Consider the following 18,168-nt stretch of genomic DNA (forward strand, 5'->3'; position numbering starts at 1 on the left):
TATTGTGAGTTTTTATTTGTATGTTCATGAGGGTTATTAGTCTATAATTTTCTTTTCCTGTACTTTTGGCCTTGTTTGGGGATTAGGGTAATGCTAGTCTTGCAAAATGAATTGAATAGTATTGCTTCTTCTTCAGTTTTCTGAAAGAGTTGTTGTAGATTGGTGTTATTTCTTCCTTAGATATTTGGTAGAATTAATCAGGAAAGCAATCTGGCCCTGGAGGTTTCTTTGAGGGGTAATTTTTAACTAAAAACTGAAATACACACACACACACACACACACACACACTGGTATATATATATTACTCAGGCTATGTATGTATTCTTAAATGTGCTTTGGTTGTGTCAAGGAATTTGTCCCTTTCATCTAAGTTGTCAAATTTATTGGTATAAATTCATTAATAATATATCATTAATAAACTTTTAATATCTGTTGAATCTATTTTACTGCATTGCTAATATTGGCAATTTGTGTCTTCTTTTTCGAGATCAGTCTGGCTAGAGGTTTATCAATTTTATTGTTCCAGCTGTTGGTTTTATTGTGTCTCCATTGATTTCTGTTTATTTTGTTGACTTCTACTCTGTCTTTATGATCTTACTTCTTCCTACTTTTTGGTTTAATTTGCCATTGGAGGAGATCATCACGAGGACATGACTGCCATTTGACCCGAGAGCTGGACCTGATCGATGGAAGGCTTCTCACCCCCTCCCCTGTCCTTGGAACATGTATTCTGCCCATCGTTCTCACATTAGGATCCATTTTCAAGGACACAGTCTTGAGACAGCAATGTGTTGTTAAGTATTAACCAAAACCACTTAACCTCTATGTAAACTTTTAAGATTCTGGTGAGCAAGCATGGGGATCCATTCTTCTTGCAACTGCACAAGACATGCCACATGTAAGGTCCCTTGCTTGTCAAACCTGACACATACCCGTCTGAAGTGGTTTGTGTCTCTTTGGCTTTTCCCTGCCCTGCGTGTATGGGGTCAGTTTGTAAGGCAACGTTTACTCTTCTTTTTCTAGTTCCTGAGGTGGTTGATTTGAGAGCTATCTTATCTCTAATATAGATATTTTGGATTATAACTTTTTCTCTAATCCTTGATTTATTACCATCCAACAAATTTTGGTATTTTGTGTTTTCATTTTTACTTAGTTCAAAATAATTTCTAATTACTTTTTTGATTTCTTCCTTGGCCTGTGTTGTTTAGTCTCCAACTATTGAGGGCTTTTCCAAATATCTTTCTGTATGGGATACTAACTTAATTTTATTATTGTCAGAAAATGTAGTTTTTATTTTTTATTTAAACCATATTAAAGTGTTGAAACTGTTTTATGACCCAGGTATGGTCTCTCTCGGTAAATTTTACATGTGCACTTTAAGCAGTGTGTATTATGCTGCTGCTGTAGTGGGGAGTATTCTATAAATGTCAGTTAGGTTAGGTTGGCAGTGTTGTTTAGGCTTCTATCTTTACTGATTTTCTGTCTACTTGTTCTATCAATTATTGAAAGAGGTTTGTTGACAGTTGAGTATAATTGTAGAATTGTACATTTTCTTTGTAGTTCTATGTTTTTGCTTCATGTATTTTGACTGTTATAGGTACATAAACATTTCGGAGTTTTGTGCCGTCTTGATGAATTGACCTCTTTATTATTATGAAATGACATTGTTTATCTCTGTTACTATTCTTAGCTCTGAAATCTACTTTTTCTGATGTTATTACAGCATGTCAGCTTTTATTTAATCATAACATGGCACATCTTTTTCTATCCTTTCACTTTTAACATTTTTTTATTGTTTTTAAGATGCATTTCTTGTAGGCAGCTTATAGTTAGGGCTTGCTTTTTAAATCTAAACTGATCGTATCTATGTTAATTTTGTGTGTGTGGTTTGAGGTTGCTTTCGGCTTTATATTATACATTTTAACATATCATGCCAGCCAACAGGTGATTTACCACTTCACATATATTATAACAAGTTTTTAATAGTGCACTTTCATTCCCGTCCCACAGCCTTTGTTCTCCTGTAATCATACATTTTAAATCACTGCACGTTATAAACCTCATAATCTAGTATTATTGTTTTTAGCATTAAACAATCTCTTATCTTTTAAAATTATTGAAAATATGTATTTTCTATTTACCATTTTTAATGCTATTTTGAAATAATTATTATACGGGTGGCTTTAATTGTCTATATCTTAATAACTAAGAAATTTTCTTCATGATGGAATTTTTTTTCACTTTTGTCTTTCTAGCAGCCAGTGTAGGAACCAAATTAATATTTTTTGAAACTTCTACTTTCGATAATGTGATCTGTAAAAGGAACATATGCTCTGAATAACTAAAACTTCATTCAATTCTTAGTATTTTGCAATTTTTCCATTTTAAGGAAGTTACTAATTTTTCTTATGCTCAGAGCTCTTTAAACTTGTTTGTAGCATTCCAATTTTACAAGTTTGGGGTTTTCTTTCCAAAGATACCCCTCCTTTGTTCTCCTCAGCTGCTTTCTTGGTAGTTCTGAATTATCTTCCTGGATACCCCTACCCTAACTCAGCAACAGTTTAGAGGATGTCTTACTTTTTCCTGTGTCTCTGTAGGGTATTTGAGTCCTGGTTTTATTATTCTCTTCTGGTAGAATACTTGATCTAAATGTGCTCAGAATGGTGGCTTCCCATCTCCCATTCACCAAGCACACTTCCCCACCATTCCTACCCGCTGCTCCCAGCCATCTCCCACAACAAAACCTGTACAGAGCATTTCATGGGTGAGAGCAGAGTATTCTGTTACTCAGAAGCCTGGTCTCTACAGGCAGATTGACTTCATTTTAATCCCGACTCTGCCACTCACCAGTCCTGTAATTTGGACAACTTGGTCAAGCTGTAAAATGGGTAGAATGCTACCCACCTTATGTTATTAAGAGAAGTAAATGAGCTAATGCATGCAAAATGCATGGTACAATGCTTCATACAAAGTTAGAACTCGATAAATATTAGTATTTATTAATGTTACTATTTATACAAAGAAAATTCCCCTACAATTCCTCACTTTGCTATTCATCAGTCATGTCTTTTTCTTTGTTATAGTAGGTAAACATTCATCCTCAAACATTCCATATGTCTTGGGATAAGTGATAAATTTGTTAAAAAAAGAAGTTTCCAAAAATATGTTACTGAATATATTAAAAATTAGCAGACAGTTTCAGCAAGAGAAAGCCCTCTAGCTGAGTTATTTTCAATATTTTACTGTAATGCAATGCAAAATCAAATATCTTGAATTGCCTAACCTAAGGTAATTCTTTTTTTCTTTGTCTTATTTTCATATATTATGCTAGTTTTACCAAAATATGGCCCTAAACATAAAGCTTATATGCCTGTTTATATTTTTCAGATACAACTTTATCATGTAATTGCTAATCTATATATCAGAAAATAATCAATTTCTTAACAGATGTAAAATGTGAATGCGACTATCACTTTCTCCTACAAATATGTAACTTCATACCATGGTAGACATGCAGGAATGGGGTATGACAGATAAATAAAAATCATTAAATGATAAAATTTATATGTGAAATTCAGAAACACTTAGAGGCTCAATACTTTTTCCCTGTATTAAATGTGTGCTGAATCCCATCTGCTACAGAAGCATTGGGAATGAAATTATACCCCACGGCAACAAGGTCAGCAAGGTATCATTATTTACCACATAAAGGTGCAATGCCCTCAGCACAATACCTAGGGCTCGTTCACTGCTTTACTTACAGGTGTGTTTGTATTCCTGGCATAGTGTCATAGATCATGTATTTCTCCTTGCAATTATGTGTTTAAATTAGTTCAAAGATTGCTTAAGGACAGTCTTGCTTCTTGAGGGGCAAATATCTATTTTACTTTCTCAGAGATTTTTGTCCCCTTTTTTGTTTCTCTTTATTAGAAATCTACCTGGTTAGTTGTGCTTGAAGAATTTTTTAAAAGGATAATAAACATATGTGTGAAATGTTACACTTAATACTGGCCACACCATCAGAAGTGGTCTTTTTTTTTTTTTTCTTGATTGAGATGGTGCACTGAAATGCCACCATTTGAGTTGCATCCTGTAGGTTTACAAGCAAAGGTCGAGGAGACGAGCATCAAGACACAAAGGGTCAAAAGACCTAATGCAGGTGTGGGCAAACTACTGCTTGCAGGTCAAATCCAGCCCACCACCATGTGTATAAAGTTTTATTGGAAAACAGCCATGCTCATTCCTTTATATATTATCTGTGGCTGCTTGCACTACAATGACAGAGTTTAGTGGCTACCACAGAGAGTTACAGCTAGCAAAGCCTAGGTAATTACTCTCTGACCCTTTTAGAAAAAACTTGCCAATCCCTATCCCAAAGGAACAGTTGGGAGTTTAGCTGTTTGGGAAGATAAAGAGCGACTTAACTTTGTTGTTGGATGTTAAACCTACAAACATTGTTGATTTTGATATGGATTCACTGATGCCCTGCAGTTCAGTCTGGCCAGCCTTTGCCTTTCAAGCTTCCTCAAATACCAGACTCTTTAGCCCTTATTCTAGGGGACAGTACTTAATACTTTGAGTTTGAAAGCCAGAGGACTATTCCTACCTCAGGTATTAGCTCTTCAGCCACTCATGCTACTTTTAGGATGTTTCTGAGTTAGTTGCTGAATTGATGTGTTCTCATCTCTCTTGTACCTTGTCTCAGTTAAACAGGTAACTTTGTTTTCTTTTTCCCTCGAAAGGAGATAATGGTTTATCTAAAATTACAAGTGTTTTCTCCCAAGAATCTAATATTTGTTTTTGGTAATTCATTACTTAACTCAGTATCTTGTGCCAGAAGTGCCTTAATTAGCATTCTTTTGAAATTCCCTGAAGATTTTTTTTTGTATTTTTTAATTCGTAAAACTTCTCTTAATCTCTCATGATAATTGCAACTCTGAGAAACACTGATTTGCGAGTCTATAAAGCCAAAGATGTTTGTTACCATGAGCTTTTATTCTGATATTTTTTATGTAAAAATTTTCAACAAAGGTCACAAGTGAATATTTGACAGTTCACTATACACCCTTCCTCTAACCTGTGTCACTTTTAATTTGCTGTCCAATCAAGAAGTGAGCACAGTGACCTGGAAGGAAGACCACAGAGTCCAGAGGATTATGATAATTGCATACAAACTGAGTTCTGCTGCCCTTCAAACCTAAAGGGTCACGTAGATCTAGGCTGTGATACTGATAGCTGCATGTCTGATGTTTATGGTTTTTTTTTTAATTGAATGAAAGATTCTTTAAATTCTATAGTACTTTACAGTTTTCAAGTTTCACATAGATGATTTTATATAATCCCATAATAACCCTTTTTTTAATCCTAATTCTGTATTGCCCCTTCCTCCTCCCCTCTTCCCACTGGTAGCCACTAGTTTGTTCTCTGTATCTGTGAGTCTGCTTTTTTTCTGTTTTATTCATTAATTTGTTGTATTTTTTAGATTCCACATATAAGTGATATCATACAGTGTCTTTCTCTGTCTGATTTACTTCTCTTAGTACAAATATCTGTAGATCTATGCATGTTGCTGCAAATGGCATTATTTCATCATTTTTATGGCTGAGTAATAGCCCATTGTGTGTATGTATGTATGTATATATATATGTGTGTGTGTGTGTATATATATATATATAAATATAAAACATCTTTATCCATTCATTTGTTGATTGACGCTTAGGTTGCTTCCATACCTTGGCAATTGTAAATAATCCTGCTATGAACTTTGGAGGTGCATGTATCTTTTAGAATTAGTGTTTTTGTTTTTTTTCAGATGTATACCCAGGAGTTAAATTGCTGGGTCATATGTTAGTTCTATGTTTAGCTTTTTGAGAAACTTCATCTTAAAAATGTGGAAATAATAATCTGCCTCCCCCCATTTTATTTGACCTTCAGAGGCATAAAATTGTCTGCTGGTTGAAAGAAAAATTAATTACTTGTGTTTTCTTTTTCACTTGGAATGCTGATTATTTGATTCGATCAAGTCACTTTTATCCTTTTTCCCTCAGTTTCTTAAGGAGGAACCAGGCCATACAGCTCATCATTTAATGGCTGGCACACACTTCTTTTCTTCCCTCTACAATTATTTGACATGTATATACTTGAGAACCTCAATAATAAAAGTTGATCACTCAAATACATGATTTGCACCATATAATCGAGAAGCATTTCAATATTTTAAAATCCCTGAACAGTTAACTGTCTTCTTACCTTCATCTGGAATTTTTTGGTATTCTGTAGACTCTGCATTCTATGATCTACCTTGGGCATTTCAGATTATAGAATGCCATAGAGACATATGGTGATACTAAAAGTTAATGTCTTTGCAAGATTCTAATAGAGATAAAATGATAAAGTTATGATCCACTAAACCTTCTATGCAATGAAGGTCAGAGTATAGTGTCTCTGCATTGCTCGGAGGGCTGGTGGTATCTGTGCAGTTTAGTTCTGGCCTAGATTAATTTTACATGAGGAGAGTATAAAAGTTTCAAACTATAAATATATTGTTTCTATAAAAAGTCAGGGATCTTTCCTTTCTTTTAGCTCAGTATGCAATCTTAAAACATTATCTTGTAATAATAAATTAGGGAACCAAAATCTCTTTTATTAGTCCTATAGAATACCAGATACACAATATATATAAACTAAATATTGAAAAAATTATAATCAAAAGTTTAAAACTGAATTAATTGGTAACAAAAGGGACACTCATCTTCTATTCTCTTAAAAAATTCAGGAAATTAATAGTTGATTTAAGAATCTTAAAATTATGGTTTACTATCTATTTTATTGGAGAGGGTAGAGTGTTCCTTTGTCCTGGAGTTAGGTTTATTATGTATTGTGAGAATGGATCAAAAAGCCAAGAACATAGCCATCCAGGAACCTCATCTTCCTTGGGTGAGTCATTTTATCTAGTCATGTCTGTATCAGTGAGTAGTGGATTATACTGGACTGTGAATGTGAGTGAGGTAAAAGCAGGATTTTGCTGGCAGAAGTAATTTGTGCAGCTAAATGTTTTTCAGCTGTCTGATGGGGAGAGGAGATGGACTTTGGCATGAAGGAGCAATTAAGATTTAGTTTACTAATTCTTTGTCACCAAAGTAGTGATTTTTCAAATACTATGCAGTTATGAAATCATTCACTTTGCCCCAGGTTTTCCTCAGTGTGTAGGCTGTCAACAATGTCCTGATACTGTCAGTAATTAATTATGATTATTTAGTGTTGAAGCCTTAAAATTGAAAATGTATATGCATGTGTTAACTTCAAAAATAATCACCCCCAAACATTTTTTTGTCTTTCTTACCAAGGGTTTTAAGTTCAAGTGACAAAAGTCAATAAAATAAACTTGGACTTTAAGATGACATTTCTCACCTCTACTTTTCATCTTTCTAGTGTTTATACCAGGGGCATAGCTCTGTAAATTAAATCATGGAATTGAGTAAAGGATATGTTTGTCTAAATAAATTTTCCAATGGAGAGCCTTATGGGTACTTTTCCATATATACTGTCCATCCCCTGATTTAGTCTGATTAATATAGTTGTAAATAAGCTGTAATTTATCATTTAGTGAATCAGATACCTTGGCATAGGGAAATAATGAGATTTTTTTCTTTGGTTGTTGGAGATCCACAAATTTTTCATGTGTGCCTTCTAATTTTTACATTCACCATTTTTTTTAATGCAAGAGATTTTCTGCATTAGATACTTCTTTTTTTTTGTCATACTATTTTTCACTCTTGGTGAGTAATATTCAAGCCTCTTATGTCTTTTGGGTTATATTTAAAAATTTAAACCATATTGTTGCACACGTAGAACCAAGATAGTTTATATTACTTCAAATAATAATGAAAGTTATTTATAAGCAAACATTCATGGAGATTTGTCATTTATTTTCCAAATTCAATTGAATTCTAAGAAAACTATGAAAAAGCAAGGTACAAAAGCATGACAGAGTGCTTTGGTTTTCCAGTATCTCTCAAGAGTCTATTCACTTATACACCAACAAATCATGAAACGCTTGTTTGCTCTGAACCCAGGACACAGCCATAGATTACTCTAGGGCCAATGACAAGTCATGAACTGCATGCTTTATGAGCTGTTGTGGTTATATTAACGATGAAATTTAACACTGCTTTAGTTTGGGTTTCCTGAGGTATGAGTGAGGTTAGAGCAGTGGCTCTCAAATTATTACCATGGACTAGAAGTATCAACATCACCTGGGAACTTTTTAGAAATGCATATTCTTAGGCCCCACCCAAGACCTGAACCAGAAACTGGACGTGATAGTCAACAGTCTGTGTTTAACAAGTCTTCCCTGTGATTCTGATGCATCCTACATATAAGAACCACCTGCTTGGGAACGATGCTATCTCAATCCAAACCGTTAAGATGTAAAACAGTAATTGGCGCCATATGAGACATTAGTCTGAACTTTTATGTCCAAAGATATTCAAGCAGAGATTTCTTCTTCAAAACTCCTCTGTGTCTGAAAGATATGTAATATTACTAGTGTATATCAATGCGGCTTTAAACAATAAATGACAGTATCTTGTTTTAGAGGAGAGTTTTTAAATAATTCTTGAGGTTTAGAGCAATACACTTAAGAAAATAAGTCAAAGTTACTGTTGGTACTTTGCAAATGGATTTGTCACATCTTCAGTGTTTTATAAGACACTCATAGTGTTTTACAGAGGCAATAAATAATTCTTATACCTAATAGGTGATTAATTGACTCGAATTGTCTGTTTTCCTTTCTGTCCTTAACCCAATCCACCCCATCACTGATATGAAATGTGTAAAGCTCACATTGCTTATAATCTCTCTATCACATAGGAGTCAATGGCCCAAACTTCATGATTTACTTTGCTTGCTTTAGCTCTATGTCTGTATAAAAATCATACTTCTGGATTTTATATGATTGAAAATGAGTGTAATAAAACCCAAGGCCTAGGCTGATTATATAAAAATTGATCAGAGCCATCAGCCAAGGGAATGTTTTTATTGGAAGCATACGAACAAATCTGTGATGGTGTTCACAGTTGCTAATAAGTAACTGACATACTAAAGAAGTGTCCTCAGGAATCTAAGAGTGAGTTAATTAAAGTCAAATCCAGAGGAAGCCACCCTAAGCTGTCAAGATTTACCTTCTCTAGCTTGCAGTTGAAAAACACCAGGAATAAGGAGAAAATATATTCAGAAACAAGCATAAGCAAATAATTCATTTTCTTAGATTCTTACACAGTGACCCATCTGCCTGCAATGCAACAGGCACTGTAGAACTTTCAGCACATCTAAATAGATCACAATAGATGACTGCACTGACTATCACCTAGGTAGAAATACATTCTTGTAAGCCAATAACTGTTTTTTAAGGATTTTACTAAAACTAGGAAATATCAGAAGGCTGAAGGAAAATGTGCTTTAGAATTACATTTACCACCGACATCATGCTCTTTTCTTCCTAAGGAAAAGAAGCAATGTTCCTTCATTTAAAAAGTAGAATAAAAAAAAGTTACGTAGGCACCCCCAGTTGCTGTGGTAACAAAATGACAAGTGGCTTTCATGTGCTTTCACTATGTGTCAATAATAAGCTAGACATTTGGGAGCAAATTCATTCTCTACAGACATGTCTTTTGAGCACAAGTACTGTATGCTTTTGTTACCTCATGAAGGAAAGGTTATGCATGCAGTACTTAATTTAGCAATTATTAAATAAGTTGTTTTTTTTTAAGGAATGAAGCAATAGGAGATAAAACAAAGACTCAATTTAGTAGCATTTTCTCCATTTCCATTCCATTTATTTTTTCTTTGGAGGAGTGATCAGGAAGATGTAATAAAGAATGAAATATATAAACCATGATTTGGATAATAAAAATTATTTTGGACATTTCTAAACACCACTTAGAGGGAAGTCCCAACCAAATGTAGTAGAGCAATAAAAGAAGGTGAGCTTCAATTTTAGCTATATGATGAATCATTTATATTTCCTCTTTAATTCTGCCTCACTTCCACCCTGTTTCTAATGCTGGGTGATGACTTGTTATTATTGTTGAGTCTTGTTTCACAATTGAGTCTGTCTATTCATAATCTTTTGCAATAGGAAAGTCACTATAATTATTTCAGCATAAAAATAAGATAAGTAGCTGCTTCAAAAAATTCAACTTAACTATTTTTCCAGTCTAGATATTAATTAGCTTTAGCTATAAATTGCCACTATACAAAACTTCATTACATTTCACATTGTTTGCCTTATTTTTAGAATTGTATTTCTTTGCGAAGGAGTGTTCATAGATCACCAATTGCTTTCTCTTTCTTCAGCCAAATGCTTTCTCCTTCTGGTGCCAATTGACTCAACACAGTCTGGTATCTTTTCTTCTGGACACATAGGTCTAAAATCTTGCTTTGTGAGTCTTGTTGTTGAAGGTCTTATGCCTGCAGGTAAAATTAAATGACCCACTAATCAGATTTTATGAGCACTTTCACCCTTTTCAAATGATTCAGCGAAGGGTAAAAAAAAATCTTACAACCTAGTCCATAGGCTCTACTGGCCTTAACTATCTGTCTAACAAAAGACAAAGGACCCTCCTAAATAATGACTAAATCATTGGGTCCCACATTTTTAGTGTATAATCAAAGGAAATGGATTTCTATCTCAACTTACGTTTCTTTACACCCAGACAATGAAAGGAGCAATCTGTGTCTTCAGGCATAAGAACTTTTTCCTCTTAAAAGTGTTAGCCTACATGAAATTAATTCATTTGGAACTTTGATTGTAATAGATTCCAAAATAAGATATCAACAATGATGTTTGTTAGAATTATATTATTCTTAATAGTATATTAATATTACTAAGGAAGAATACAGTATTTTTGCCATAGTGTTCATGTTTTTATTTTTTATAACCTTTTATATCCAATATTTACTCCACTGCATAATAAGAAAACTGTTGATCAACTAAATGATGTTTTATTCCAGCACTACAGATCTAAAATATTAAAACAAAAATAGAATACAGATGTTCTGAATTTCAGTTCTAAGAAACTTTCTGCCACACCATGCTTCTGCCTTCTTCTTTCAAAAACGAGGGGGTGATATATGCATAGGTGTGTGTGCACATACACCTGTCATCAGAACCCACTATGCACTGTCATATTTATCAAACCTATGAAAATAACCCTGAAAGTTCAAAAATACCCATATTGGACACTGATATGTGAGTCACTTGACCTAAGCTAGACCAAGCAGTATGTGAAATAAATAAAGTTTTCTTTAGGAATTTTGTGATACTTTCCAAAATGTTACCAGGCTCTGTTGACTCCAAAGTTCTCTGGCGAAGCTGTCATTCACCCCATGAAGCCTGCAGCGCACATGACATGTAGATCTCTGTTGCCCTTCAGGTCCTTTACAGTATCTCTCTTAAAACTTTTGCTTTGTATTGTCTAAGCTATGGTTAAAAATCTCTGTAATTGACCCACTAAATAGTCTATAAGTGCTAATGCTTTAATTCGTGGTCATTTAATAGAATTTAACCCTTTATTGCATACTATATAACTTAAAAAAATTTGTTGTTATTTATTCTCTGTCTCTTCTTGTTAGAGTGTAAGTTCCATGAAGGAAAGGATCCTAGTCTGTGTTCTTCAAAGATATATACCAAGTATCTTGGGTAGTGCTTGGCACATAATAAGTGCTCAATTAATATTTGTGCCAAGAATTCATGGGGGAGAAAGCTACCCATGATGTCATCTCTGTTCTTTCAGACAAGATTACTTAGCACAATAATCTTTCTTGAGTGCCTAATGTGTTCCAGATGTTGTTTTAAGTGCCTTATATGGATTATCTAATTTGTTCTTCAAATGAACCCTTTAAAGATGCTACTAATATTATTCCCATTTTACAGATAGGAAAACTAGAGTTTATAGAGCTGAAGGATCTTGCTCAAGGTAATACTGAAAGCAAATGGCAGAGCTTCAACAAGCTCAGGCAGTTTGATTCCATGGTTCACACTCTAATCTACTGTAGCATAGATTTTAAAAGTAGTTTCTGTTTTGTCTAAACCAAAGAGTATTTCAAATGTTGGAAAATTCATGCTAAAAAGAAAGGAGATTGACACATGGTAGGGCAGAAAATTCTTATATTATGTCCCCTCACATGTTCAACCAAGGCAAGTCCCTCTAAAGAGACTCTACAACCTGGCTTACCATGGGAGTTGCCTTTATTGTCGGTAATAGAATATGAGCCTTTTCTGATTATTTTTAATTCTCAATAGTTTTCTCTCCTTACTTTTTTCCAACCAAGTCTCTTGACTAGAGATTGAGTAGATAAGCTCTTTGGAGAGGATATGTGATCAGTATTGTGCTTTACCAGGGCCAGTTGGATGATAAACTAAGAGCGGGAGGCTGGCACACCAGTGACATAGCCATGCCTCATCCAGGAGGGCAGTATTTGGAGCAGAGATAGTGCAGAAGAGAGGGATGAGGGCATAGAATTTGCCAACTATTTGGAGATGGAATAAAAGAGTGAGGGAGGCCTCAAATATGAGGGAAAGTTTCAGAGCATGCATGACAGGAAAAAATGGTGGTGACATTAACAGAGGAACAGGTGGAAATATGTTTCATTATGATATTTTCCTGAAATGCTGAGTCAAATTTGCTACCTGTGAGGTTTGAATAAAGACATTTTCTGATATACAAAGTCTAAAAATGTAGCTCCCATGCAACTTTTGACAGAAAACTTCTGACCATTGTGCTCTGCCCAAATTAGAGAATGGTCTACAAAAAGAAATATGGGATCTAAGAAAGAGGGCATACAACACAGAAAAGAGGCAAAATGAATCCCCAGGGTGATCCAAAAGGTGATTCCAGAATGGCAGCTGTGTGGTAGGCCAACACAGCCTGAATTGGAGCAGGTCAGAAGGCTCCAGGAGAGATTTTTTTTTCAATAGGGTCAACTTGATGAAATATCAGATGTATTTGTCTATTTTCAGAGGTGATTTATTCAACAAGAAGAGAGCTAATTAATGGAATTATTGATTAATGCATGGAAATTTGGAAATTAAAACAATGAATCTAGAGTAAACAAAAAATTATACAAGTAAGGAAAATTAATCAGTACAGTGCATGGTTCTCCTGGAAATAGATTTACATAGTATTATTTTTGTAAGCTTTAAATAGGAATCTAACACAAGTTTATTCTACTGAGAAAATGAGAGGAGGAAAGAAAGAGGATGAAATGTGTCGAAGTCTGGGTAAGAAAGAGCTAAATCTTTATTGTCTTTACCAAGAACTCAACAGTGACTAAAAGAAAAAAGAATCATCATAAATAACTTAAAGAAATAGAGGTGAGGCAAAAGAATCATCTAAAAGAGTTAAAAGTATTTGCTTCTGGGTAAAATGGAAGGTGTGTATGTTGTGGAGGGGTGATGACAGTCTACTTAAAAAAAACTTGTACAGTTGTAGAATAAAAAACCTGGTAGCAGTGTAGAATCTGTAAAATATTTGTATATGTAACTTTGATAAAAAATAAAAACTGGACTTTGAAAAAAGACAGAAAAGAAGGGATTAGTGTTAGCAAGATGGATGGATGAATGTTTACAATTAAGGACCAAGAGAATGCAGATGAAGGAGGTAGAAATTAGGAAACTCTAAGGAATTTCATTTCAGATTATCTCTTATATTACCAAAAGAGAATAAGCTAATGTCTTCTGCTGAAAGTAAAAGCACTTAAGTATAGAAAATCGTGGGATGCTGTCTGAGAGGGAAGAGGACAAGAATTGAAAAGATTCCCAAGCATCAGCAGAATCAAACTAACATTAGACAACCTGAATTTATAGGGTACTTCGTCAGTGAAAGTTCGTGGTTTTCTGTAGTAACTGCAGTCTTTGAATGGAATAGCCAATAGTGAAGTTGGAGGCTTATTAAGAGTTGGGAAATTGTGAAGATGAACTAAAGGAAAGAAGACATTTTAGATTCCCAGCCTCTTAGTAACTAGAAAGGCAAAAGGAGCCAAGTTTCGGGAACATCAGGGAAATTAGGAGAGATCAAGAGGTTGGAGGTTATAATTAGAAAAACGAAGAAAATGAGAGAATAGGATGGGAGATCAATGTCATAGATGAGGATTGCAGCACTTTAGACTGTAGGGTAGAACTTCTTCAAGCAGCAGTGAGGTAGGTGAGCCCCAAATAGGCAGCCAGCATGAAGCAGATCAACAGCAACAGGTAACACTGATGCAGCCACAGGGTGTCTGCATCCCTGAGGCAAGAACTGAATCACATTGGCCTGAGGTGCAAATGGAGATGGAAAACCAACCAGTGAGCCAGAGTATTTATGGTCCTTTCAAGAGCACAACCCCAAAAGTGTTCACTAGAATTTTGTGCAGGCAAGTCACTCCAGTCAACTCAGCAGCCCTGGAAATTGCCCTCAAGCTGTAGTCTTATGAGTGCATTACTTCACTGCAAGCAGTTAATTAATCAAAGCATGTAGCTTCTGAAATATGCAGATAAATTAGGAAGGAAAATTGAAACTTTGTTATGTGATTTTTCTTAATGATTAGAGTGTGTTCCAAATAAACAGAAAAACAAATTGATTGCCAAAAACCATGTTAATGTGCTTTTAATTCACAAGGGTTAAGCACATAAAAGTCAGGATATTGAAAGTTACAGTTCTCATAGAAACATTAATTTGACAACATTATGCATACAAGGTGTAGGAGGTTTATATTTTATAAATGAAAGCAGTAGGGAATATTGTAAAATATGGCTCAATTAAACAAAATAAAGTAACAAATTCAGGGGAAAGACATTAAACATAATTATTGAAAAAAATTCTTTTGCAACCCGCAAAGAAGGATTATAAATTTTAATTTTAGAAAATAATGCCTTCAAATCTTAAAAAAAAGTTTTCAATGGAAATTAATCATTTTTACCAAAATCAATCTTCCTAGCACATTGTATTCTGTTATTAGTTTGTGCCTCTCAGTTGTAGTCCGGATTTGATCCTAGTAGACTGAAACGGGAACTGACTGGCTATTTCATGACCTAGTTGATAAAGATTTTGGAGATGGGAAATAAAATTTAAGGGTTTGAAATACTCTTTATTTAGTATATAGAGAATATGGAGGATATTTTGCATATGAAGAAACCCACCAATGTACTATTACTTTGCTTACATATTTGCTTTCTGTATACTTCTGCATACTATTTGCATGTATGCATTATGGAAATTCCAATCTGACCATGCAAAATGTCTTATGTAGGTGGCATAGGGAAAAAAAAAAAAAAAAGAAGACACTTATGATATGTTCAGGGAAATAAGTGTTCCAGAAAGCAAACTTACAGCCTTCAATATGTCTCTGTTTTGGTTCCCATCTCATAAATTGGAAGACAGATCTGGGAGGCTGAGTTCTCCAGTGGAGCTGTATTGAGCCATAGGCTACTATTCCTGTCACTCTGGCCACAGAAACTGTTCACTTTATAGGTGATGCAGGAAACAAGAGTGGGTGGACCCATGCAGTAACCTCTCCGAGTGTGTCACCTCCCAATTCAGTCAGAATTAAAGGCAATAATGAAGGAAAGAAGGAAGAAAGGGAGGAAGGGAAGGAGGAAGACAAGAAGGAAAGAAGGAAATTATATTACTATCATTATAACACTAATTCAATTATAATTATTACTCAATTCTAATTATTATTTACTTATTTAATTTTAAGTAATAATTGAAGGTTTTCTGATCCTTTAAATCCAATGTAAGCTATTAGTTGGGGCAAAATTAACAAATGGCATCAGCCCACCACCCCCTAAGGAGCAGTCATGAAAATATGAAGATAAACAGACATTTTGCTAACATTTCTATTTTCCATTGTATTTTATGTCACAGCAAAGCAGTCTGCAGAACAATAGAGGTCCATTCATGGAAGTGAGATATGTAAATTCCTGAGCTAGCAGACTCCTGGCCCAATAATCAAGCCACCTCTTCAAAAAGAGCATAATGGTCTGCATTTTTCACTGAAAAATCCATGCAGCCACATTCCATGGCAATGAACTCTTTATAAGCTTGATGAAGAAAAATGCTTTGTATATTTACTTTAATCTTTACCCCCTGCTATTTTCTGTTTCCAAACAAACAGAAGTACAAATGCAAGCTGCCAACTCTTAGGATGTACAAACAAGTGTTACTGAATATTCAGAAGTATGGTGGCATTTCTAAAGTTCAGCAACAAATCAGTCTTTCTTTTGTTTTTAATTTTCCTTATTCAGGCACCACAAGGCCACATAAGGAGGGTGAGGTCCCTGGAGTGGACTATATTTTCATCACTGTTGAAGATTTTATGGAATTGGAGAAAAGTGGTGCTCTTCTAGAAAGTGGGACTTATGAAGGTAAGTACAGCTCTACTGCTGAATTTATTTCTCATTGCATCGCTTTTCTCTCCTTCAGTTGAAATGCATTAGGACACTGGGTTACCAATGTGCTATTTTGGTTTGAGAGCTTCAGTAAGGTCACTTTAGAAGTGTATTTCCTAAAGAAAAGTAAAAATACATCTGTGTTAATATGATTTTTAAGATGCCAAGAGAAATATTTATGTATATATCCACTGAAGTGTCCTTGTGATTGCCTCCTGAGGCTAAGCTGTGATCTTCCAGATTGATTATCTTCATCTCTAGTAGCATCAAAAGAGCACAGGGCTTGACTTCCAGTCCTATCCTTACCTCTGTGTGGTTTTCTGCAGTTACTTCACCTCACTTGTCTTCATTTGCCTCTTATGCAAAATGATGGTGTAGGAAAACATTGATCCACGGATCAACTCCAAAGCTCTACCGTGTCTCCTTGTATACCTGCAAAAAGTATGAACAGAGGAAACTAAAACCTTGAATGTGGGAAGTATGTTTCAGTGGAAAGAGCCCTGTAACATAAGCTAGAACCTGCCTCAATTCCAAACCTGACTTTACTACTTACTCAGTATAAATATTAAGTAATTCAGTTAGTAGCTCTGAATTTCAATAGTCTTCTGTGTAAAAGGAGAATGATAGCATTGAAAAATACAAATTAATAACAACATGATTCCATTTATATGTTTAAGTAACATCTACATGCATGTAGTTTTTGTATAAAAGGAGAATGATAGCATTGAAAAACACACATAACATGATTTCATTTATGTTTAAGTAATATCTACATGCATGTAGTTTTTGTCTAGTAAAATTATGTATCTGTGTATATATAATGAAATTTTAAAACAACATAACTACAAACAGTAGAAAATAATACTTTTATTCCTACTTCACAGTCATTATATGTGTAAACTATATTTATACATATTAAGTCCAAAGATGAATCAAGTTTTACTCGACTGCAATTAATACTGAGTGATATTAAAGACAAAACTCATAATATATGCATTGCTCCTTAGTGCATTAAATATCAGAGGTCTGTGATCACCACCAACTGAACTAGGTTTGTTTGCAGTTTGGACCTTCACTTCCTCCTTCATATACTTGTAGATGTCCAGCATACTATAGTTATTTAAAAGCTCAGTATTTTTAAGTTGTTGGAAAAATCTCTTCTTCTACTTTACAATTCAATGGCAGTTTAAGCCAAGACATATGACTAAGTTATGGCTCTAGGCATTTTTATAAGTTTAGTGCCAACTTGTTAATCACCCCAGCACACTTAGAGCTGTTCATTGAATAATAAGGCTGATTTACATGTATGACTCTGGGAATCAACACTATTGATTACAGGTACACATTGCGCACTTGGATAAGTAAGAAACTCTTTTCTTAGGTCACGTAACCATCTCAGCAGGACAGCTAAGGAGCATTCTTGAATCTTAGGATCTTCAGATTTTCCTACAATTATAGTTGAGGAACGAGTAGAATTGTCACTCTAATAAAATCACTGCTATTCCTTCAGGATTGATCACAAGCTTTAGACTCAGGGCTTCCTGAGTTATTTGTGTTATTAATGTGTTATTCATCAAGGAAACGTAGAGAATGCCTTTTCTACTGTTGGTGCTTTCAGAATATACAGAGTAACAATCATGTGCTACTCAACTAGACAAAGAAAGACCTGAGAGCTTTTATATTTGTAAGAATTTCATGATATCAGTCTATCATAAAGTTTCTTTAATAAAATCGCCATT

The 18,168-nt window shown here is 34.6% G+C and overlaps 1 protein-coding gene across 7 annotated transcripts in view; it reads left to right on the top strand.

The window, feature by feature from the left end:
• Positions 1 to 18,168, top strand: part of MAGI2 (membrane associated guanylate kinase, WW and PDZ domain containing 2) — a 1,118,509-nt gene that overhangs the window by 590,119 nt on the left and 510,222 nt on the right. For all 7 annotated transcript variants that reach the window (XM_074367572.1, XM_074367574.1, XM_074367573.1 and 4 more), the window contains one exon: positions 16,286 to 16,405. In XM_074367572.1, coding sequence (XP_074223673.1) covers positions 16,286 to 16,405 — 120 coding nt within the window. The remainder of the gene's footprint in view (positions 1 to 16,285; positions 16,406 to 18,168) is intronic.

This window comes from Camelus bactrianus, chromosome 7 (assembly GCF_048773025.1).
Source record: "Camelus bactrianus isolate YW-2024 breed Bactrian camel chromosome 7, ASM4877302v1, whole genome shotgun sequence".
Classification (NCBI taxonomy): domain Eukaryota; kingdom Metazoa; phylum Chordata; class Mammalia; order Artiodactyla; family Camelidae; genus Camelus; species Camelus bactrianus.